Source organism: Delphinapterus leucas, chromosome 18 (genome assembly GCF_059928025.1).
Source record: "Delphinapterus leucas isolate spDelLeu-1000000601 "Yukka" chromosome 18, BTC_Dleu_Yukka2, whole genome shotgun sequence".
Classification (NCBI taxonomy): Eukaryota; Metazoa; Chordata; class Mammalia; order Artiodactyla; family Monodontidae; genus Delphinapterus; species Delphinapterus leucas.
In genome coordinates, this window is record NC_143146.1 from 62,917,757 (window position 1) to 62,942,574 (window position 24,818).

Sequence of the window (24,818 nt, forward strand, 5' to 3'; positions counted from 1 at the left end):
TAAAGCAATTATACTCCAATAAAGATGTTTAAAATATATATATATATATATATATATACACGTCGTAATTGGTGGGAAAAAAAAGGATGCTGCCTCAGTTTCAAGTTTTCACATAAAACTTTGCCAAGGACTATAAGCTCCTAAATGGCCAGTACTGAGTCTTACCCACTTCTGGACCACCGCACAATCATAGCAGGTGATCTGCCAACATCTTTGGAATGAACGTCAATGATATTGAAACTTTATCTCACAAAGTTCTTCTGTACTCATATAATAGATAGCTTTCATAATTTTAGTTTTTTGGCCTAAACACATCCCTGATCACTATTATAGTTTAAATCTTAAAAGTTAAGATGGTAGGTAGGTACTATGCCTAGAACCTTACAAATACGAAGTCATTTAATAGTCACGACATCTGTCTGGGTTTGCTGTTACCTTAAAATTCCAGTTGCTGGTTGACAGAATGCTCAAGACTATGGGTTCCTGTCATGGTAGGAACCATGTGTGTCTGTGAGTTCCTGCTCTGCTCTCAGTCCCTCCTACTTACCACACCTAACACAGTACTTTGGATATAGCAGCTATTCAGTAAGTGTTTGTTGGCTGAATAAAGAACCAAATCTTATATAGCTCATATGTTGTTTAAGAGTGATCTAAAATCAGATCTATGCTTTAGTTTATTTGACTTTTTTTTTTGAGCACAAACAGAAATCAAATCTGATGTTTGTGTCTAATTATACATACTTCTTCCTGGCTTTCGGATCTCTTTCATTATTTGTGCTTTTAGTTCAGTGTTGACCTCTTCATGGCTTCTGCAATGCATCAATTTCTTCCCTTTGTTGAGTGAAGACGCTGGTAGATTCTCTTCAGGACATTGTTCTTTATCTCTTGGCTCCTCGTGATTTTCTAAAAATCCACCAACAGTGAGGTCATTAGTTCCTAAGTGGTCATGGCCGAGAGCCTCTGTATGATTGGTTGGTCGTTCCAGTAAATTGGCTGGAGAAGAAGATGCTGAAAATTCACTTTCCATAGCATTTGGTGTAATATCTGATGAAAGTTGGTCTGCAACATGATTTTCAACCACATCATCTATTGTCGAATCATTAGTGGCTTCTGAAACTAAAAATAAAAGAAAAAAAAATGATGAGAGCCAATTTCAAAGCACACAGTAAAGAAAACCTCAAAGAAACAATATTACAGCAAATCACAACTGATCTCCCTGACTGCTGCAAATTAACAATTTGATATGGTTTTTAAGCTTTGCCAAATATATGGTATATTTCAATGTGAAACATTCACAATATTTTAAAAACCTGTACAATTTTTGCCCTTAGGAATAAAAATAAAAGCCAGTTTCAAACAACTTTTAGTTCTCTGCTTTATTCTATGGCAATTTTATTGAATAAGTAGGTTTTTAATGCTTTAGGGAAATATATGTGATCAAGATTATCATGGTTATCCTTTTATTAGAGAGTACTAGTTCACTCCAACTTACCTCTACCTTGTAAGTTATTACCGTTCAGAGGCAAAAGTGAACACAGGGAGTTTAGGCTGATCAATATTCTGCAGCAACACACCACCAAACCTCCACAGCGCCCCCTTTTCTTATAACCATCCATATAGTCTTCATTACTTGAGCAGTGAAGAATAGCTGGTGCCCACTTTAGTTCACTAGACTACTAGACTTAAAAGCTTGCAAGCTTACTACTTAATATTAGATTATTGTACTTGCTCCTCACAGAAAGCAGCTAAATTCTAAGTTCTCTGATTGCTCACCAAACCACCAGGACACCAGCTGAATTCATCTCTTTACTGTTCAAAATGTAAACTCATCCCCACAAAAATTCCCTGAACTTCTGACTCCCTCCCTCCTAAATTCTATTCCATGATGTGCAAACTTTACTGAATATTCTCTAGAGTAACTCCTGCTTTAATCGAAACCCAACTCTCCTGCAAAGAAACTGCTGTCTGTCAAACACTCTCCGTGGACTTAAAATAAGGATGTGGGGCTTCCCTGCTGGCGCAGTGGTTAAGAATCCGCCTGCCAATGCAGGGGACACGGGTTCGAGCCCTGGTCCGGGAAGATCCCACATGCCACACAGCAACTAAGCCCGTGCACCACAACTACTGAGCCTGTGCCCTAGAGCCCGCGAGCCACAACTACTGAGCCCCTGTGCCACAACTACTGAAGCCCACGTGCCTAGAGCCCATGTTCCGAAACAAAGAGAAGCCACCGCAATGAGAAGCCCACGCACCGCAACGAAGAGTAGCCCCCACTCGCCGCAACTAGAGAAAGCCTGCGTGCAGCAACAAAGACCCAACGCAGCCAAAAATAAAATAAAATAAAATAAAATAATGTATAAAAATAAATAAATAAATAAGGATGTGGAGTCACTAATCCCTTCACCTTCCAATGCCACTTCAAGAACATTTCTCCATGCACTCTTGAAAAATTCTTGCTCTTCTGAGATTTAATTATCCCACTCAACTCATCCTCTCTCTCCTCATCACTATCTTTACTGACCTCCAGAGCACACCCGTGGTCACGGATGTCTCTGGCACCTGGTTCACAGACTTCCTTCCACCCCATGTCCCTTGGGACATCATTCTAGGTCCTTACTACTCAAAGTGTGGTTTGTGGACAAGCAGCATTAGTCCCATCAGAGAGCTTGCTAGAAATGCTCATCTTGAGCCCTATCCCAAACAATGTATTAGAATCTGTAGTTTAACTAACCACTCCCCCGACGCCCGCCTGGCTTCACATACACCTTAAGGTTTGAGAAATGTTGTAGTATGTGACATCCATGTCTAAGGACATCACCTGCTAAGAACCTGGCCTCCCAATTCCTCAATTTCTCATCTCCAAGGAAATTTCCACCCACCCATTTGCTTCTCGAGTGAAACACAAATTCAGGGATGGAGGCATGTGTAACCCTCATCTTTGCAGTATTCCTACTATTGCTCTTGAACTCTGCCAGACTTTTCACTCCAGCAATTCCTCTACATTCTCCCTCATATTAATCAGATTCCTTCTAGATATCCACTTTCTTATCTAACTTATATCCCAAAATGTATCACTTTTTAACAGTGTCCTAAATTCTCTCATTCTATTGTCCTCCCATGACCCCAGCCAAGCAAAAATCCCAGATTTGATGATGCAGTCTATCTTCTTGCTGCAGACTCACATGTGGAATGATGAGCAGGCACTACTGGAGAAATATGACACAGCTCTACAGAGTGGTCACAGTCACCACCTGTACCTGGATCTTAGCACTGCCTAGCAGTCTTATTACAACCTTTTCTCCCTCTACCACAAAAAAAAACATTCAAACCTTCTCCACTGTCTTAACATCTCTGACTTTCCCAGTGTCTCTTTCCTCTCAGCAGTACACATCACCTCCAACTTCACAGAGGAAAGCAAAAGCAGAAAGAAGGTGAACTTCCTCGACTTCCCACCATTAAACTTGTGCCCACCACACCCATTCGGCTTTAATGGAAGAAGCATTCTTCATGTGGGCTCTGGACCATTCATTCCCTTTTGCCTTCTCAGTGATTTTGTGATTATACTCTGTCTCATCTTCATTTTCAGCTGTTCCCTCTCTATTGGCTCCATCACACCAGCATTTAAATATATTCAGCTCTGTCATCTTAAAGACCTACAGAACTATTCCAATCCTCTCAAATGATTTGTTTAAGAAGTATCTGAGACCACCAACCACTCAATTCTCTTTCCATTTAGCTTCCATAACACTAAATTATTCCCTATTTTCTCCTCTTTCTTGGATTCTTCCTTTCTTCTCAATCTCCTTTTCTGAACCTTATTTCTCCTCTTAACTTTGGTACTTTCAAAGTTCTGCTCTAGGCTTTTTCTTCTGTTTCCCTTGGTTACTCCAATGGGGCTTAAGGCTGCCTCCCATACCTATCTCTCTAGCTCATAAGTTCCAAACTCAATGACCCATCTTCTAACTTAGGAAATCCACTTGGCTATCTAACAGACACTTCTAAACTAAACTCATTCAACCTCTCTTCTTCCACTCCACCCTTGACACACTGAAATACCCAGGGTCTCTCAATTCCTCCCTTGCCCTGTCTCCATCATCCAGCCAGTCATCACCAAGTCCTTTGCTGATATATCCAAGTATTTCTCCAATACAGGTTCTTCTCACAACCACACTCCCAGGTAACCATTAGCTCTTCCCTGTGTTTCCTAACTGGTTTCTGTGCAACTGTAACAATTATTTAACAACATCAAATACCCAGTCACTGTGCACAATCTCCAATTACCTTATATAGTTTCTGTTTGTGGAAAGTTTGATTTTCTTTGATTCAGAGTCCAAATCAGACCTGGACATTGCAATTAATTTACATGTCTTTTAACTATCTTTTAATCTATAAAAATCCTTCTGTACCTCTTTTTTTCTATGCATTTTTTTTTTCTGGAAAAATACACACACACACCAGATTCTTTGTCCCATAGAGTTTCCCACAATCTGGATTTTTCTAATTTTATCCCTGTTTTGTTATTTAACATGTTTCTCTGTCCCTTATATTTCCTAAAAATTGGTAGTTAGAGAGGCTTGGTCAGATTGATGTTCAGTATTTTTTTTTTGGTGGGGGGAGGGCAGGACTACCTCAAAAGTAGTACTGTGTAATTCCATCAGGAGGTATCATACTTGGTTGCTCTCCAGTTAAGATGTCATTAGCCATGAATGATCACTACCTATAATTAATGAATCCATTAATTAAGGGTTCCCTACATCGATTCTCATTCTTCCCTAATAATATTCCACACAGTAAAGTCAGCCTGGTCTTTATAAAATGCTAATCAGATCAGATCACTACCTCTTTAAAACCTTTCAATGGATTCTCATTGTCCTTCGAATAAAGTCTAAAATCTTTATAATGGCTTCCAAGACCCTCTATGATCTAGACTCTGCATGTGTATCTTTCAGTTCTCACTTTGCCTCATTCCCAACAACCCTTGTTATAACCAGCACTCTTTCAGTTCCCTTAATGCCCTGCTCTTTACTGTATGCCTCTGCACATACTCTTCTTAGACTACTGCTGAGGCATAGGCAAATGCATAGCTTTAGTTTACTAATTCCCATTCATCCTTCAAGTACTGGCATAAACAGAACTTCCTCAGTAAAGTGCCTTGACCCCACGGACTAAGTTAAATCCTCTTGCCAAATACTTCCACAACACACTTGACTTCCCTTTTGTAACATTCATCACACTTCTAATGAAATGTTCAATGACTTTCTTTCCTCACTCATTATAAATAAAGGCAGAGATCACTAATGTCTTGTTCACTGCTATACCTCAGTGCCTAGCACTGTCTAAATTAGCATATCATTTAAGAATTAGTTGTTGAATTAAACTGAAATTGAAAACCATCGTTCTGTGGGTGTTGATAATGCCCCTTTAAAAACTGTTATTTTTAAATACTTAAGATTTGCAAATGATATTTCAAATCATGATAGCTATTAAGCATAATGAATATATGAAATGTTCAATAAATGTTCATTAAAAAGACATAAAAATGATTACATGCTAATTTAGAGTAAACAAATATCTTCTCTAGACACTCCTGGACCTTATCGATTTTTTCTGTATTACAAAAATCTTTCCCATGAAGAACCAAAGAGCAGCAAATAACATTTAAAGAAAAACTCTTACTTTTATGAAGAGGAAGGGGTTTAAGAAGATCTGGCTGTGCTTGAGTCATAGGTACAGGTGGTCCTTTTCCTCCAATATGATTGTTCACAACTGGATTCTGTTGTCTGCCTCTTAGTAGTGGAGACATACAGCGACGTCTCTTAGGGATGCCTTGCATATTTGGTTCTCCAGGTCGTTTATGTTTATTTTGAGGTCCAGCCACAAATTCATCTGCCTCATCTATCATCATACCCTATAACAAAAAAGAATATAATTTCCCTAGCTTTACATACAGTTTTTAATCACACAACTAATTCCAATACCCAGTAAAATAACTATATTTTAACTGTTGACATTTATTAGGTATTCTACCAAGAAAATAGCTTCAGCTTTCTTTAGTTAAATTAAGAACTGCTCCTCTCCACAGTGCCTAGCGCAAATAAATTATATAATGGAACACTTCAAATTTACCTTTTTATCCAGCTTAAAGGGGTTGCCAAAGGTATGCAACCTTCGAGGCTGATCAGGATCAAGTTCTCTTAGGGGAGAAGGTACTTGCTTGAGGTATTCCTGGTAATTCCCCATTTGTGCTATAGGAACACTGTGCACTTGATCTTTTCAAACAGAATAGAGCAAAAACAAAAGTTAACCTCACTGAAACTACCTTCCAACTAGTTATCAAATAATGTCTTCTTATGTATGAATGCTGTCTGGTTTATTCTAGTCAATCTTTCCTTAACACATATTCTAAATTATTTTGTCACCATTATAAATATTGTGACATAAAATCTTGAGATTTTTTTAAAATAAAATTTTAAATACTTGATTTTATCTTCTAAACAAAGCAAAAATATTGCAGTTAATTTCAGTGTATAGAATAAGCATATATGTAACCTTTCTATGAAAAGGAAATGTCTCTTCTACTCTATTCCAAATAAGCAGAATTTAATTAAAGCAGAATTTACAGAAAAGAGATATCACATAGATGACCCTTTTTATATAAAACTATAGTTGAAATGCTTACACGAGAGTTGGCAAAGGGTTAAGTTCTCATCTGACTTGATTTGTAGTAGGTGCCATGGGTACAGTTGAAGGAAATACCAGAATATGATATATATTGGCCATCCAGAGTTATACTAGTTAAACTACCAGATACTAGTAGATCACAAGAAAATGATTTGTTTGCGCATGTGCCTGTATATGTGAATGTATGAAGAAAGCTAAAAAGGAAACTAAGCTGCTAACAAAGGTCGTTACCTCTGGGGAATAGAATTTGGGGCAACAGTGATGGTAGGAAGAAGTGTAGAGAATCAGGGATGACTCACTTTTTACTTCATTCAATGAGAATGTACTACTACTGTTATAATTCTTTAAAAGTTACAATAACACTCTATTTATTTCCAATATAAAGAAATAAGTTTACTGAAGAAATACCAACATTAAAACCATGATCTAACCTTCATCCTGTCCCTTAAGAAATCTGCGGGTGCTCTTCAAAAGATTAGATCTCATTCTTGTTAAGTGATCCAAAAGATTCCGTCTTGGTATGTCATACGCATTTCTAAATGTCTGTGGCTTCAAATCCTGTTAAAAAAGATTTAAAGACAAGATTTATTTTCAAACATAGAATTAAGAGACTGAAATCTCTAGCCTGCAGCATAGCTTTGAAAATAAGATACACAAGTTAACTAACTAGCTTAAAAAAATAAAGAGATATGATGCAATCTTACTGTACTGTTTTAATAACCAAAAGATAAAAATTTGGTAGTGAGGCTCAACCAAATAATCTCAAACTCACATCTGTCCAAGATTTTATTACATATTCTGGCTAAGAGAAGTAAATAAAAGCTTTGACGTATAATTTACACACCATAAAACTACCCATTTTACATAAACAGTTTAATGAGTGTTCATAAATGTATAGTTGTGAAACCACCACTACGATCCAGTTTTAGAATATCTCCATCATCCCAGAAAGTTCCTTGTGCCCATTTGTAGTCAATCTCTATTCCTATCCCCAAGCAACCACTAATCTACTTTCCTTCTCTCTACATTCCATTTTATAAACGGAATCTTGCAATATGCAATCTTTTCTATCTGGCTTCTTTCACTGAGCATGTTTTTGAGATTCAACCATGTTGTTCGTGTATTGGTGTCTATTCCTTTTTACTGTCTTTTCCTTTTTACATGGATATACCATATCTCTATCCATTCACCAGTTGATGAACACTTGGACTATTTTCAGTTTGGGGCTGTTACTAATGCTGCTATGAACATCTGCATACAAAGCCTTTATATACACATATTTTCATTTATCTCGGTAGATACCTACAAGCAGAGCTGTTGGTATATAGCAATATTTACCTTTCCTAAGAAACTGCAAACTATTTTCCATCAATAATGTATAAGAGTTCCAGTTGTTCTACAACCTTACCAACACTTCATATTTTTCAGTCTTAAATTTTAGCCATTCTAGTGAGCGTAAAGTGGGATCTCATTATGGTTTTAATTTGCATTTCCACAGTGGCTAATAATATTGAACATCTTTTTATGTGCCTGTTCAAGTTTGTATATGAGCTGTCTGTTCAAATATTTAGTCTATTTTTTTTATTGGATGTTTGTCTTTTTATTATTGAGTTCTATGAGTTCTTTATATATTTTGAAACAAGTTCTTTATTCAATACACGCTTTTCTCCCAGGCTATAGCTTGCCTGGGAGAAACATCAAAGTTCCTTCTGAAGACAAAAATTTCAATTTTAATGAAGTTCTATTTATCAAGTTTGTGTGTGTGTGTGTGCTTTGTGTGTTGTATTTTAGAAATCTTCATTGACCCATAATCCAACATCTTAAAGATTTCTTCCTGTTCTGTTGTATAGTTTCAGTTCTTACATGTATGACTACGATCACTTCAAGTAATGTGAGGTAAGGGTCAAGTTCATTATTTTGCATATGGATAGCCAATTGTTCCCACGCTATTTGTTGAAAAGACTGTCTCCTAACCCACTGAATTATTTTGGCACCTTTGTTAAAAATTAATTGACTCTACGTGTGAGGGCCTACTTCTGTTCTACTGATCTATATATTTTTCCTTATGCCAACAACACAACATGTTGATCGCTGTAGCTTTACAGTAACTTTTAAAATTAGATAGTGCAAATCTTCCAGCTTTATTCTTTTCCGAAATTGTTTTAGCTACTCTAGGACCTTTACACTTCCATATAAGTTTTAGAATCAGCCTGTTTCTACAAAAAAGACTACTGGGATGAAGATCTTTTTAATGAGTATTCACAAAGCACTTCAGGATCATGCTGTGTACCCAAGGTCAGCAGTATAAAAGTACCAAACTACAGTGAACTCTACCATTAGCTATGTAACTTTAGGCAATCTCTAAGCCTGTTTTCTCGTCCATAAAATGAACAGGATGGTTTGCTCTTTGCAGTCCATCCATTCATCCACTCACCATGTACAGTGCTTAACTCTAAAATCTAATGATTCAATAATAATATAATTGATCATTATTCTGCGGAGGTACAGAAGTTCGGACAAACTGAGTATCAGTTAACAGAAAATTTGCCATATTCAACAATATAACAGACTATAACTATATCAGTACTAAATTCACATAACCATTACCTTATTGAGCAAAGCAACTTGGAACCCAGTGTATTCTTTCATATTAAGGTCTAGCAGTCTGTGAGGAACATCCTCTGAAATTCCCTGGAGCAGCTGTTGAAAATCTTTCCTATAAGCCATTGATAAACCATGTGATCTGCTTCGGACTTTAATTCCAGTTTCCTGTACTACTTTTTTGCCTACAGAACCGATGACTCGATCAGATTCTATTTTTGCCTAAAGCAAAAAAAAAAAAGTTGTCTTGACATAATCTGAAGTGGTAAATTAAATGCTAAATGTTTTGGTCTTCCATAAATTAAGTATTTATTATATTTTAAAAGTACATAAGAAATTTAAAACTCTACTTAAGTAGAGAAGTTTATGTCAAGTCCTTGGTAAACTGAACATAGTTTAAACAATAATGTCTTATGATTTTAAATCATCACAATTCTTACGTTTTGCAGCAGGGTTCACAAACACAACTTCAATTTATTTTATTTATTAAATACCCACTACACCTAAACCATGAAATGTAAATGTACCCTAAATAAAAATATATATTTTCAATTCAGAGGTGAAATAAAATTAGAAAAAAAAAAATCTCATCAATATTTACTTAAAGACATTATTACTAGCACATAACTAAATGTTCATAGATATGGCAAACACTGATGGAGTTTTTCACTGGAAAGCAAGTAGCAATATTTTGACTCTTTCCAACCTACATTTCAATTAGCACTTGAAGTAGAGATGGCAGGAGTACTGGAAAAATTGTGTTTTATACAATTTTAATAACTTGGCAGTCAAAAGTGTACACTGCTTGACTACTATAGTATCTATTAATGTGATGTACGCCCAAAATGACAAAATTCAGTATTTTTACAAATATTTCAAAAGAAACTCCCATTTTGAAAGAAAAAGCTATAGGTTTAAAACATAAAGCAAAAGAAACTGACTTTTTTGTCTAAGAAAAACAACTTTCTAACATAAATTTCCCAAAAGAAAACAAGGAATGTTCACATACAGGAAGACTAGGACCACATTAATAAAGCCATTTTCACAAACTAGGAATTACTGCTTGAAACTATCATTTCAAAACATAGCATACCATTTACTTGAGACAGAATTATGTTAATATATGATATACATGGTTTTAAAATGTAATACATTAATATGATGGAATTCTATTAGAATCATCAAGAACTAACATCTGGCCTATTGACCACCTTAGCCAAAACCATTCAAAATACTTAATGGCTCTATTTCTTAACATTACCTGCTGACTCAATTTTTTGAGGTATGAAATGACACTGTAACTAAGTCCATATTCCATACTGTCTGCTATTAGGTTAGGTGCTCCCATCATTCTAACAGCTTTCTTCAAAGGCTATAGGGAAAAAGAAAATACCACTCAATCCTGAGCTTGTCAAAAACTTATAGCTATATGTATTGTCAATTTTGAAAATTTCACCTCCCAACATGTCTCCTTTTCTTCAGTAAGAGTCACATAATCATATTTGTACTTCATTAAAATGTTTGTCAGTGGTATGAAAGGCAGTTTGAAATACTAAACAAGGATTAGAGGCTATAATAACAACACCCAGAGCAAGGAAGGGTGAAGTCCTGGACTTCGTAGCACCATTGGAGACACTAGGTTTGGAAGAAGAGGGCAGGAGACACATTGCAGAGGTTGATTTGATAGAACTTGGGTGGTAAGTAGAAAGAGGAGTCAAGGAAAATAGAAGATTTCTACCTTGGGTAACTGGAAGGGTTGTGGCTCAACCCCTTACTAGCTTTGTGACCCTGTACCAGGCAATATAACCCCTCTGTGCCTTAAGTTTCTCATTTGTAAAATGATAATAGTAGTATCTACCTCATAGGGTTGTCATGGGATTAAATGAATTAATACATGTAAATACATCTGGCACACAGTAAGCATTCAGTAGGTATTAATCATTACTACTATTATCATTAGCTGAGCTGAAAAAACAGAAACAAGCTCTGAAGGAAAAACGAGGAGGCAAAAATCATCTAATATTTACTATGGATGTGATACAGTGATTTTCAATTGTAAGGACTAATTGAGAGCCACTTTGTGCAAGGAAAAATATTACTAGCAGGACTGTCTAGCCCATGTGAATGGGACAGAGTCATAAAAAGGATGATAACCACCCAATGACATATTAGAAAGTGTATAAAAGCACTGGTGTCAAACTGGAATCAAATCCCAGATCTGATATTTAACATTCATGTGGCTTTGGCTAAATCCTCCCAGTTGCTATGAAACATAGGAGTCAAACATATGCAAGTTCATACTCAAGAGTTTCTTCCTTTTCCCTCTCTTACATAGCAGGCACTATGTGCTAGACACACACAACTTTTCTCTTACAACTATAACATATGATTTTCAAAGCTCAAGAAATTAGTGTTCTTATTAGGGACCATTTAGAAAGATTAGTTCCAGTCAAATACTGTAACATTCCTGCAGTAAAAGCAGAAGTAATGTTTTAAAGTGCTTTTAGTGTAGGCCTTTTTGATAAGAAGCTACTTTTCACAAAATAAATAAAGTAATATATTTAATAATATATGCATTATTGGTCCTATCTATTATGATACACTAGGTTTTAAGCAATATTTCTGGAGGTTTAGGGAATAATGCAACACAAACCTTTTTTTGTACCCTTAAAGGGAAATAATTATAAAACTGCAATTTAAAAAGCTAGTATAACAATTGAGGTTAAAAGCTTAAATTCTAAAGCCAGGCCTGCCTGAGATTGAATTCCTGACCCCCAAATATTAGCTATGTAGCCTTGGATGAATTATTTAATCTTTTAGTGCCTCAGTTTCCTCATCTGTGATATAAGAACAGTGGTTTCTGCCTCATAGGGTTACCATATAAATTAAATGAGGTTAATACATGTAAAGTGCTTAGGATAGAACCAGGCCTGGGTAAGCATTATATATATATATTCTCACTATCATCACCATCACCATTATTCCGCAAATCACGGAAACATTTCTTTCCCATTACATTTATATGGGTCATTTGTACACTCAATTTTCATGACATTTATTCTATAACAGCAATAAATAAAAGTTTTAATACCTACAGTAAACTATAAGCATAATATAAAATTTTATAACAAGTTCTATTTTTAACAATAATATTCTTACCCCAAGATAGTAGGGAGGCATTGTCTTCAAATAACTTTCAAATGACTGTCTCCATTTCAATGTTGGTTTTGCCTTATGTACTTTAAACAAGTCATCTATAAATTTATAATGTGAACAAACTATCATCATTCATTGTTTTCACACATGAAAATCAAGTCAAATAAGTTTCATTTTTAAAGTCTGCTTTCTTATTTATATAAGAGAGAGGAACATCTGACCTATATTTTTAACAAAATTAAAGGTGGTAAAATTTTTGATTCTGGCATTTTTGAGTAGTAATACCACTTTAAAAATAAAAAGGTGCCAATTATGGTCTAAAATTAAATGTAATAATAAAGGTAGAATCAGAAAATACACAAGGAAAATCTAGATATGAAACAGATTTGAAGACAGAAACAAAGTATGCATGATGTTTTCTATAAAATATACCTCCTAATATTTTGTCTGTAATCTTTAAATCTGATGCAGTTCCATGAAGGGAAAGATGTCTTCTCCAACAGTACCCCTCAAAAAATTATAGCCAAATGGTCCCCAGAAACCAACTTTAGGCTTATCATATTATTTTAGAACAAATTCATCAATTAAAAATATTTGCCAAATGAAAATTAAAAGTATAGATAAATCCTTAGAAAATACTCAGATCTTATAAATATGATATGCTTCTACAAAATGTCTAATTATTTACCGAATACAAAACCTGCATTACTAATTCTAACTATGTAAGAAATCTAATTGCAAAAAACTTAGAGAATACTTAATTTAGAAACTTAAAATATAATATCTTCAATAGTTTGCAGAATCAAAGGTTGTTTGACACTGACTTCCAATTTACCAGAAACATGCACGGGTTGCTATAACACAACCTTATACAGCTTCAGTATTTTATTAGAGTATTAAAAAAAAAAAATCTTCATTAATTTCCAGAAGACAAGAAGACTTAGAAACGGAGGGATGTTCCCAAAGTTTGTTTTTAGGAAAAATTTGTATGTATGCTAAGCCACAGAGAATGTGATGAAAATAACTTACCTAAAAGGGGAAGGAGGACTGGGTAATTGTAAGGCATCACAAATAAGTTGACACAGTTCAGTGCTGTACTGGCTTTCAAGTAACCAAAGGGATGGCCAAGTTCGCTATATTTTGCACTATTGCTTACATACACCTGTTGAAAAGGAGTAGTTAAAACTTCACATTTAATAACCTTTACAGAACGTTATATAAACCACGGATTCAATTTAACTTTTTAAGAAACATCAAATTAAATTTTTAGAGATTCTCATACTGAGTGAAGTAAGTCAGACAGAAAGACAAATATCATATGATATTGCTTATATGTAGAATCTAAAAAAAGGCTACAAATGAACTTATCTACAAAACCGAAATAGAGTTACAGGTGTAAAAAATAAAACTTATGGTGTGGGGAGTGGGGAGGGATAAATTGGGAGACTGGGATTGACACATACACACTGCTATATACAAAACAGATAACTAATAAGGACCTGCTGTATAGCAAAGGGAACTCTACTCAGTACTCTGTAATGGCGTATATGGGAAAAGAATCTAAAAAAGAGTGGATAGGGCTTCCCTGGTGGCGCAGTGGTTGGGAGTCCACCTGCCAATGCAGGGGACACGGGTTCGAGCCCTGGTCGGGGAAGATCCCACATAATGCGGAGCAACTGAGCCCATGCGCCACAGCTACTGAGCATGTGCTCTGGAGCCCGCGAGCCACAACTACTGAGCCCGTGTGCCACAACTACTGAAGCCCACACGCCTAGAGCCCGTGCTCCACAACAAGAGAAGCCACCGCAATGAGAAGCCCATGCACAGCAACAAAGAGTAGCCCCTACTAACTGCAACTAGAGAAAACCTGTGCGCAGCAACAAAGAAAAATAAAGAGTGGATATATGTATATGTATAACTGATTCACTTTGCTGTACACCTGAAACTAACACAACATTGTAAATCAATTATACTCTCAATAAAAATTAAATAAATAAAATTTTAAATTGCTACAGTCGTTCAGCTCACCTGCCAACAGGTTTGAGGAGATTTTCTTTCCAGGATAAACTGAGTCAGCGGTGAAGGTTCCAACTCATATTTGTCAAAAGGCAATTTGTCAATAACCATCGGTTCACAGTCTGTACAGGAAAACTTCACTACAGGATGAGATGTACGAGGTGGCTAGAGGGGAAAGTCTTATTATTACTCTTTCACAAAGTACCAGAAACAAACTCCTTTTTAGTATCCCTCACTACCAAAGTTTACTCAGTTTCTCAGTTTTGCTAGTGAGAATTTAATTTACTACCAAAAGCACCACTAAGCTGAAAGAAAATACTTAAAAATGTAATGCTTAAATTATATAATATTCACAAGAAAAAAAGACACTTCAAAATCTATACAGAATTAAAATTTTTGTTAAGTCTTAAAATCAAATTTATCAGAAAAATTAAATGCAAAATTTTGGAATTAAATAAGTGCTCATTAATTTTTATATATAAGAAACAACTAATTTAATAGAAACCTTCCTAAGTCCTCAGTTGTAGCAATTTAACTACTTGGCTTCCAAACTGATGACACACATTGATCAGTACAAATTTTTGAATATACAATATATTAGGGCATATATATATTTATACTTGTAAATTATTAATTTATAGGTACATAATAAAATATATACCAAAATAATATTAAAGATAGAAAAGAGTAAACATACATAGAAGTTCTAATGCTTCCCTTCCCTATTCCAGCAGACTGTATTGGTTACCCCTGTGTTAAATACACCCTACTTTGGAGGCCCTGTTGTAGAGCCCCAAAAACCACAATACTTTAAAGGAAAAAAAAAAAAAGCAAGTTACTCTATTTCCCCCTTAACAGTCTCCTTCCTAAAAATCTCACCAAGTGAAGACTGGTGAAGAAAATATGAGCTATGAAGAAATAATGTGGAATTTCATAGCTATAAAGGACTCCTTTTGGCCTCAGTTACTATCTACATACACTGGTGGCTCCCAAATCTACTGTATAGGGACCAGATTTCTCTCATTTCTCTTATGTATCCAACTACCTACTGTACATAACCTGAATTTTCTATAGGTCCCTCAAATTCATTATTATTCATTATTTCACCCCCAAACCACAAAACCTGTTCTAAAAAACCTAGATGTTAGCCTTAATATCGCCCTCTTATCCTCCATACTTAACTGTCACAAAGAATTAGATTAAATGATACCACAAATTCTAAGCCACTTAGCAGAACACATAAACATGGCAGATGCTCACTATTTTAGTTACTGCCCTCTGTCAATGCTAAATTCTCATCTCTAAAAATTTACCTTCTATTTCTTACCACTCTAATTCATGCCTTCATCATTTCTCAGACTAGATTAGTACAACTGTTCATTTTTAATTAGTCTCCCTAATTAGTCAGCCCCCTCCAATCCATCCCATGGCCATGAAAGATAAATATAATCATGTAATTTTCCTAACTCAAATTATTGGGTAAAAATAGCAGCCAACCACCTAAAAATAGGGCCAGATTCTTTTCTTTTAATATTGTTTTACAAAGAGCCTTGACAATACGGTCCCCATCTGCCTTTTAACCACCACACCATGTACACCCTGTGCTCCAGCCATACCAAAACGACTTGCAGTTGCCCAAACAGATCATTATCTTTCATGCCCCAGTGTTTCATATTATCACAAGCTGCTTTACTATTTTCCCCCGGCATAATGCAAACAAACTAAGTTTTGAAGACTGAACTGGCAAGGCAAGTACCAACCTCTAAGAAACTTCTTCCCTCACAGTCTCACCATGTACCCCAAACACATACCAGGCAGTTAGGCACCACCTCCTCTGGGCTCTGCTCTGCCCCCTATGACAGTTAGCACACTGTACTCTATTATGTTTATATGACTGACCTTCCTATGGAATGGTAAGGTTCCAGAGGGGAAGTACTGTTTTGCTCCTGTGCCTAGCATGTACCTGACATACAGCATATTGAATGGGTCTGTGAAACTCATCTATTTTTTTGGATGACAATATTGAGATCCAAAAAGAAAAGGGGGGGCATTTATTATTTCATTTAATCCCCAAAATAATCCTATGAGATAGGAGTTACTATCTCTAACAGATGGGAAATTGAGCTTAGAGAATATAATTAACCAAAGATATATGGCTAATAACTGGTAGAGCCATGATTCAAATTCAGAACCAGTCTCTAATAAATCACGTTTAATTTCAGTATCAATACTTCTTATATGAAATACTATTATTTATAAAAATTTCATTTCCCCTCAAATATCCTTCAGTTACTAAATTTTGCCAGTTCTTTCTAATATTCTCTCTCTTTTTTTTTAATCATTCTCTCTTCCATCATCTTAATTAAAACTCTTATATTAAGTGAACCAAAGCAATAGCCCTCTAGGTAAATAGCTTACCTTCCAGTTCATGTAACAACCACCAGATTAATTTTCCTAAAGGAACACTCTGTTAAAAATGTCTTCAGTTCTATGAACGCTATTAAGGAAAGCTCACATTCCTTAACCTTGCATGTAAAGTCATAAGCAATTTGGTTTATTTAATAGTACTCTCAATGTCCTACATACATATTATGACCCACCTATCCTCACAGTTACTTTCCATTCCTCTAAATTCACCTTGTTCTTTTTTACTTCCATACTTTTTTCTCACACAGTTTCCTCCTCCAACTGAAATCCTACCGACACTTCAAAATCCTCTATGGCATGTAACAATTTGTAATAGACCACTAGAGCAATATTAATAGATAATGCTTGTGATACTGGTTTTGGAATTCTTCCTATTAGGACTTAACAAGTACCATATGTACTTGTTATTTAACTACTGTAGGTGTTAAATAAATATAATAGACTGAATAACCAACAATATAATATTTCATATAAATATGATATCTGTTCCATAAGAATTTTGAAAGGGCTCTAGAGGAGAAAGTAGTATGACCAAAGAAATTGAGAGCTTCTCTAAAGCCAGACTAAAAAACTATGATGGTTCAATCCAAAAAAGAAAGACAATACCTCACTGAAATGTATAAAAACTTAATTTCATATACTACATTAAATCCCTAATGAATAAAGGAAATATCACTTTATAGACCTTGTATAGAATAAAAGTAAAAATTATCCTAAAGAGTTGATATTGGTTTAAAACATAAAAGGTTTCAAAAAGAGTTCAATTTAACTCATAAATGATAGCTGCATGAAACATTACTAAAGACTGCTTAATGATCTTTGAAATACAACTCTTATCTTCTAAAGGTAACATCAAAAGAACCACTGTCATATCCCATGGCGTCCTCAATTACTACAAAAAACACTAATCTGAAAAAAGGGTATTAACAAGATTTAATAGATATTTGTATAAATTTACCCTATTATTATAAGAACCATACAGTGAACACTGATAATTCACCAGGATCATTCAACAAGCCTCACTCTTTCTAAAAATAATTCCTATCAACAAGACCAGAAAATCTTTGCTACCTTAAACCTCCAGACTGAAAACACTGAATATAACTAAAACTATGCAAGTCAACATGAATTTCTAAGACTAAGTCCTAAAAGATTGCAGGCAAACCATCAGAATTATTTTCTAAGCCTTCATTTAAACTGTATATTATGTCCCAGAGACAAATCCTCATGTTACATTATATTTAGAATCCGAAGAGAAGCTCTTGTTATATCTATGCTTCTGTAACCAGATGCCAATAATAAAAGCATAAGCATAATGTTAGATTCTAAAGGAGACAGATGCCTCTTCTCTATTACTTCCTGATGAACAATACAGTACACTTAAGCAAGTAACAGCTCATCAGTGCACTTTGAGCGCTTGTCTAATTCCTATACAACAGCCACACCTTTAACTGACGGGAGCACTTAAAACTAGTAGGAAAAGCAGTTAATGGTTACTATTACAAAGTCACAGTCTCTCTGGTACTTACTAGTGTTGGAGAATTCTGATCTGGCCAAAAAGACTCTGGAACAGGCCAGTGACCTATAGGAACCCCAGTTTTAGGATTTGGTCTGACATATATGAGTTTGTGACAGCTATGCCAAGGCTGAGATCCCAAAGGCCTTGATACATCTGGCTGCCCATCTACGGCAAAGAAATCAAAGCAAAGTATGTATCATTAAAGGAAAAACATAAGCAGTTAAATTATATCTACTATTACTTAGTGAAAATGTCTTAATACTTGTTCAATTCTGGATTTTCCTATTTTTCTTAAATGGTAGAATACTATCATGACTAAGGCTTAACATTTAGATTATATCAGAATTCACTAGAGACTAACATCAGCAAATTCCAACTATGAGTTCAATAGGTGAAAGGAGGTCCCACAGCATCTTTTCCTTGTCCAATCAGATTATGTAAAACATACTTTATGGTAGATACTTGTTTAACGAATGACATGTTTTCCCCACTAGATGATAAGGGCAAACACTCAATTTCTTCACCATCATGCTTGGCTTAGTAAATACTAGGTAAGTATTGCTAAATGAATATTTCTTTAAAATCAATCTTTTTAACTAAAGCCTAATAACTAAAATGAAAAGTTAATATGCAAATCCAGATTTGAGGTGCCTACCTTTAATCTAAAACAATTCTAGAAAACGGTAACTCTCTTTAACAGTTCAGTAAACATTTACTTAGTGCCTAACTCTAAGCAAAGTCCTAAAATAATTTAAAAATAAATATATTCCATGTGTAACAATTCAATTTTTTTTAAGTTTGTTTTTTTAAACCAGACACAGTATGCGATTTATATAATCTTACCATCTTCTGCTCCTTCCCTATAATCCCTTCTGAGGGTACCACTTTCTCATCTCTATGACCTTTCTCTTCTCCCAATTACCCACTCTAGTGGATCACCTCTGCCAGTGCCATTAATGACTTTCTAATTCTTGTCATAAGCTACATCATACAAGGCAGAAGGTCCAGATGTAAACTGTCCATTGGTTCTGGTAAAACTCCTTATACCCTCTGGCTAATATAAATAGTTCATGATCACAAAATATTAGAATAAAGCCAGGTGGGGCTCAGCTAGACTTTAAAGGATCAAGCTGAATGGCAAAGGCTGGTTTCTCATTTTGGGAACCACACCAACCATTTGGTTCTGATCAGTCTGATCTTTAGAAAAAACGTAGCTAAGGAATTAAATAAACACTTAGGGTTGAACACTCTTGTGAATTAAGGGACATGGAAGAAGCATATATACTGGAGAGAGTCAGCATTACAATACTAAAAAGGAAATATGCTAATCTGTAAATGTTTAAAAAGGGTTTTGGCGCTTATAAATTTTCAGGCTATGAACAACCAATATAAAACTGCGATGCTACCAAACCACTGTGATATTACCTTGACTTTCCTATTTAATCTTCCCTCTTTACCAACAGCTGTTTTGTCATCTTAATAATCTGGCCTTAACATTGACAAGGCCAAATCATAGTAATTTTTCAGTTCAAGTTGAATACTTGATAAAGCCAGTTTACAATGTCTATAAGAGAAGTACAATAATACCTTCTACAGGGGAAGGGTCTGGTCCTGCTTTCTCAAAGTTTATTACCACTCCACTTTGTACTTTCTGCACCAAGGACTCCAGACACTGATTAAGCATTCTTGGAGAACATACAGAGTATGAACGGCCTGAAATAAAAAGAATAAAGTTGCAAAAATTCCTACTTTTAACAAAAAAGAACCATAGTAGGGTTTTTGACAATACTGACTAACAAAAGTTCAATGATAAAGTCTGACCTTTTCATTATCTAATAGAAGAATAACAAAACAAAAATAGCTATTCTCAATCAATCAACAATTCCATTTTGTGAGAGTATGTAAATTTTTCTTTGTAATTAAAGGTATGTGGAAAATAGAAATCTTTGTGTGAACAAACCACAATGAAAAAAATCATTACATATATACACAATGTATTACATGAAATGAGATTTTAAAATATATATAAATTAAAAAAAACTATCTCCAACTGTTTTCCAAAACAATTTATCTTTATTACACATATACAACATCTGGCAACGAACCCCCAAAATCTTACTCCTGCTTAACAAAAGTATTATCACTAAAGATTAATGCTAAGGACATAGATGATACTCAATAATTATTTAATTGATCTGCTGGTAGGTACTGCATATTTTAAGTGTTTGCACTTTAATATATAGATAGTAGCATGTGCTTCTCTGAATTTCATTTGGCTTACATACTTAGAAATTACCTATCTTAAGTGAATTTCCCTCTTGAATATTTTAACCTATGAAATTTTTAGTTCAGAAGCATTAAAATGCTAGTGATTAAGAAAAAATACCAGTGAAAAGACTTCTTAAACAGGGATTTTTCAATAAATACATCTAGACCTGTGCTGTCCCATATTGCAGCCACTGGCCACATATGGCTACTGAAAACTTGAAACACGGCTAGTCCAAATTGAGATATACAGTAACTATAACATACACACCTGAGTTTGTAGATGTAATATAAAGATAATGTAAAATCCCTGAATAATTTTTAATTACCAATATCACGTTGAAATATTTTGAATATATTGATTTAAATAAATATTATATAAATTAATTTTACCTGTTTCTTTTTAGTTTTTTGGTGGTTTTTTTTTTTTGGCTGCGCCACTCAGCTTGTGGGATCTTAGCTCCCCAACCAGGGACTGAACCAAGTCCCTCGGCAGTGAAAGTGCAGAGTCCTAACCACTGGATCGCCAGGGAATTCCCTATCAGTTTCTTTTTAATGTGACACTATAAAATTTATAATTATATATATAACTTATATTTCTATTATCTGTACTGATCTAGACCAGTGCTGAAAACCATGACAACTAAAAATCTTTAATCAAACATCTTACAATGTTATTTGCAATAAGCTCAATACGAAAAAGTCCTATTCCTTAAGAAATTCAACCAATTATTACCAAACACGTTATATTATTATATTTGACATATCAAATTACTCATATCAATTTACACTCAACATGTGATTTGCTAAAGGCTACTCAGAAAAGAGAACATTAGGCAGTAGAGTGATTCAAATCCTCAGAGTCAGCTTAGAATAACAAGCATCATATAACAAATGGCTTACCCTGAATACAACAATAAGAGCCATACTTATAAAAATACCCACCAATTACTGAGTGTCTATGTACCTGGCACTATTCTAATCACTATATTAATTTATCCAATCCTAGCAACAATTTTATTGGTTAGTTTCTCCATTTTACAAATGAGAAAACTAAAGCATGGAGAGATTAACTAATTTATTCAAGTTAGTATAGTAGTGCAGCCAAGATTCAAACCCTTACAAGGTATTAGACACTTTCATCTGGATATACCTTCTTCCCTGAAAACCATGATGTTACTTTAAAATAGAAAGCCTATATGGAACCACACTTATTTGAAAGAATTGGCAAATTAAAATTTTTTTAGTCAATTTAAACATGTACATAAAACAATACATAAAAAGGCTGACCGTCTTAACACAGGAAGTATTTAGAAGATTATATAAAGGTTCAATATCTTATTTCATGATATTTAAGCATATTCCCAAGATGTTAATAAAAAACAGAAGTTCTTAAGTATAAAATTGTGGCGATCCTCTCTACTCCCCTAACCTGTGTCATCAACTAATTGATTAGGAAAATATAAGAGGTTATGATCTTAGTATGAAATAAAATTACTAACAAAGACATTTTATGAAAATTGGAGAAAAAATAAACTTGAGTCACTTAGAAAATAACAAAAATCCATTAATTCTTTTGAAAGTTAAAGGAAATTTTGCCATCTTTACAAAGTGAACCTATAACCTATGTCATGTTTCTCTTATTCTTTATGTCAAAACTCACCTCTTGGAATGTTTAACACCTTGTATTGAAGGATAAAGTTTCTGGGATCACTAATAATATTTGTGAGAAAAGCACATACTTTCAAGTCAAGAAGCTGGCTCACTTGTGGTTAGAGGATCCCCCCCAGAAAATCTAAACATAGTGAGTCTGAAGGCAGTAAAGTGAAACAAAGGAAGAAAAAAAACTTTCCCCCAGAGTATACTAGATTAGCATTTTAGTAAAATGGATAAGAGACAAAAGGAACATTTCTAAGTTGGGCAACAGTCCTTATACAGGCTAAGAAAGTTAAATTTATTTAATCTAGAAAAGCCTTACAATTTTTATAAAAAGCTTTTTATCCTCAATACGTCCACCAACATGTATATTAGGCATTTTTAAAATTTGATGTCATACCTGCGCCTCTCCCAAACCTGCTTCTCCTCTGAGTAACCATCTCAGTACTACTTGGCATAGCCATTCACCTCCACTTGTTCAGGCCAACTGAATCATCTAGGAATCAGCCTTGATTCCTTCTTCCCTCACTGCCCTCAGTATCTCCTTTCCATCAGACCACGTCTCACCCACCACCTCCAAACCTAACACTTTAGATCAAAGTACTATCATCTCTTCTAGTCTCCCTGCTTCCATTCTCACCACTTTACAGTATATTCTCATCCAACAGCTGAAGTGATCTTTCAGAAACAGAAATCAGATGTCACCTCCTATAAAAAGCCCTCCAATGACTTCTCATCACACTTGGAAAATAAAAAATATTCATTATGGCCTAAAAGGCTATTCAATACTTGGCCCTTGCCTACCCCTCTAAACAAACCTGTTACTCTCTACTTCTCCCTACAAAAGCTCCAGCCATATCAGCCTTGCTGTTGCTCCCAAAAACATGGGGCATGTTCCTTCTCTTATTATTTCCTCTACCTAGATCTTTGTATGGCTTACTCCATTATTCAGATTTCTGTTCAAATGCTAACTAGACTTACTGTGGTGACCATTTCACAATGTATACAAATATCAAATCATTAGGTTGTACACCTGGAACTAAAATATCTAAAAAAGAGAGAGGGTTGATGAACATGCTGTAACAATAATTTTAGAGGGATCAATATTTTTAAGGTACAACCAGGGCTGATTTAATCCCTATTCAAACAACTGACTTTAACATCAAGGCTAGAGATATGCAAATGTAATTTATAAATAACTGTTGTTTTATTTACTTCTTTAGACAAAGAGTATAACAATCTCCAAGGACATGCAATATTTTAAATTGATTCAAACTGGGGTAAGCATATCCTTTAGGTTGATGATTAAAAAAAAAAGTCACCTCCTCAAAAGACTTCCCAGGAATACTCATTCTCTGCCTCATTACGTTCTGCACCCTCACCCTATTTTTTTTTCTTGATAGTAAGGAGAACTCTCTGAAATATTATTTATTCATTTTACATGACTTTATCTGTCACACAGTCCAAAAATGTAAGCTTTCTGTCTATCGTTCCTGCTGTATTCCCAGGATCAAAAACAGTTATTTGGCATAGAGTATTCATTAATTACTTGATAATAAAAGAAAAATGCTTACAATGACAATTATATAATTTTTAAAGTATACATTAAAAATATAACAAAATATTAATTATCTTGGCAACACAGGCAAATTTCTTTCCAATTTTTCCTTAATGAACATGAACTGTTCTATAATGGAAAAAATAAAAGTACACACGCTACTCTTATCATCAAGTTTAAAAATGCACAGAATTGTTAGCAGTGATTACATATTTGGATAGTACAACACCAGTGGATGTTAGCTTTTCTGTTATTTCTACTTTTCTGGTGTTTTATCCTCAAAACTTTTTTTAGTCAACATTCTTTGAAAATAAAGAAGAAAACATACTATTCACATAATATGGAAAGGTGAGTGACATTTGACCAGCTTCCCATTGTTGCTAGCAGGAGCATGAAGAAAGGTAAATAAACCACTACATCAGAAGAGATTCAGGATGTATATTGGGGAAAGCTCCCTAATTGCTTGACCAACTAAGTTTTCTGGGTCACTGAAAGATATTACCAACAGTGATTTCGGAATCTTCTTCTAACTTATCTTCTTCTTCTCCTTTTTTTTTTTTAACATCTTTATTGGAGTATAATTGCTTTACAATGGTGTGTTAGTTTCTGCTTTATAACAAAGTGAATCAGTTATACATATACATATGCTCCCATATCCCCTCCCTCTTGCGTCTCCCTCCCTCCCACCCTCCCTATCCCACCCCTCTAGGTGGTCACAAAGCACGGAGCGATCTCCCTGTGCTATGCGGCTGCTTCCCACTAGCTATCTATTTTACGTTTGGTAGTGTATATATGTCTATGCCACTCTCTCTAACTTATCTTCTTCACATACCTATCTATATGGGATACGCTTTTTGTCTGTGAAATTTGCAGATCTCCAAAATCCACAGAATTTTAGAAGAAAGGCACCTAAAATATAAATTAGACTTTATATTTTCC

At 34.8% G+C, this 24,818-nt stretch overlaps 1 protein-coding gene across 2 annotated transcripts in view; it reads right to left on the reverse strand.

The window, feature by feature from the left end:
* INTS6 (integrator complex subunit 6) overlaps window positions 1-24,818 on the reverse strand; it is a 110,237-nt gene that overhangs the window by 24,935 nt on the left and 60,484 nt on the right. For both annotated transcript variants that reach the window (XR_016388708.1, XM_022574767.3), the window contains exons 6-16: window positions 19,988-20,113; window positions 18,411-18,565; window positions 14,467-14,619; window positions 13,468-13,600; window positions 12,442-12,536; window positions 10,544-10,654; window positions 9,289-9,504; window positions 7,113-7,239; window positions 6,127-6,269; window positions 5,677-5,908; window positions 742-1,116 (exon numbers count right to left, since the gene is read on the reverse strand). Coding sequence is in view for 1 of the 2 variants with exons in the window: in XM_022574767.3 (XP_022430475.1) it covers window positions 742-1,116; window positions 5,677-5,908; window positions 6,127-6,269; window positions 7,113-7,239; window positions 9,289-9,504; window positions 10,544-10,654; window positions 12,442-12,536; window positions 13,468-13,600; window positions 14,467-14,619; window positions 18,411-18,565; window positions 19,988-20,113 (1,866 nt within the window). In the remaining variant the exon portion in view is untranslated. The remainder of the gene's footprint in view (window positions 1-741; window positions 1,117-5,676; window positions 5,909-6,126; window positions 6,270-7,112; window positions 7,240-9,288; window positions 9,505-10,543; window positions 10,655-12,441; window positions 12,537-13,467; window positions 13,601-14,466; window positions 14,620-18,410; window positions 18,566-19,987; window positions 20,114-24,818) is intronic.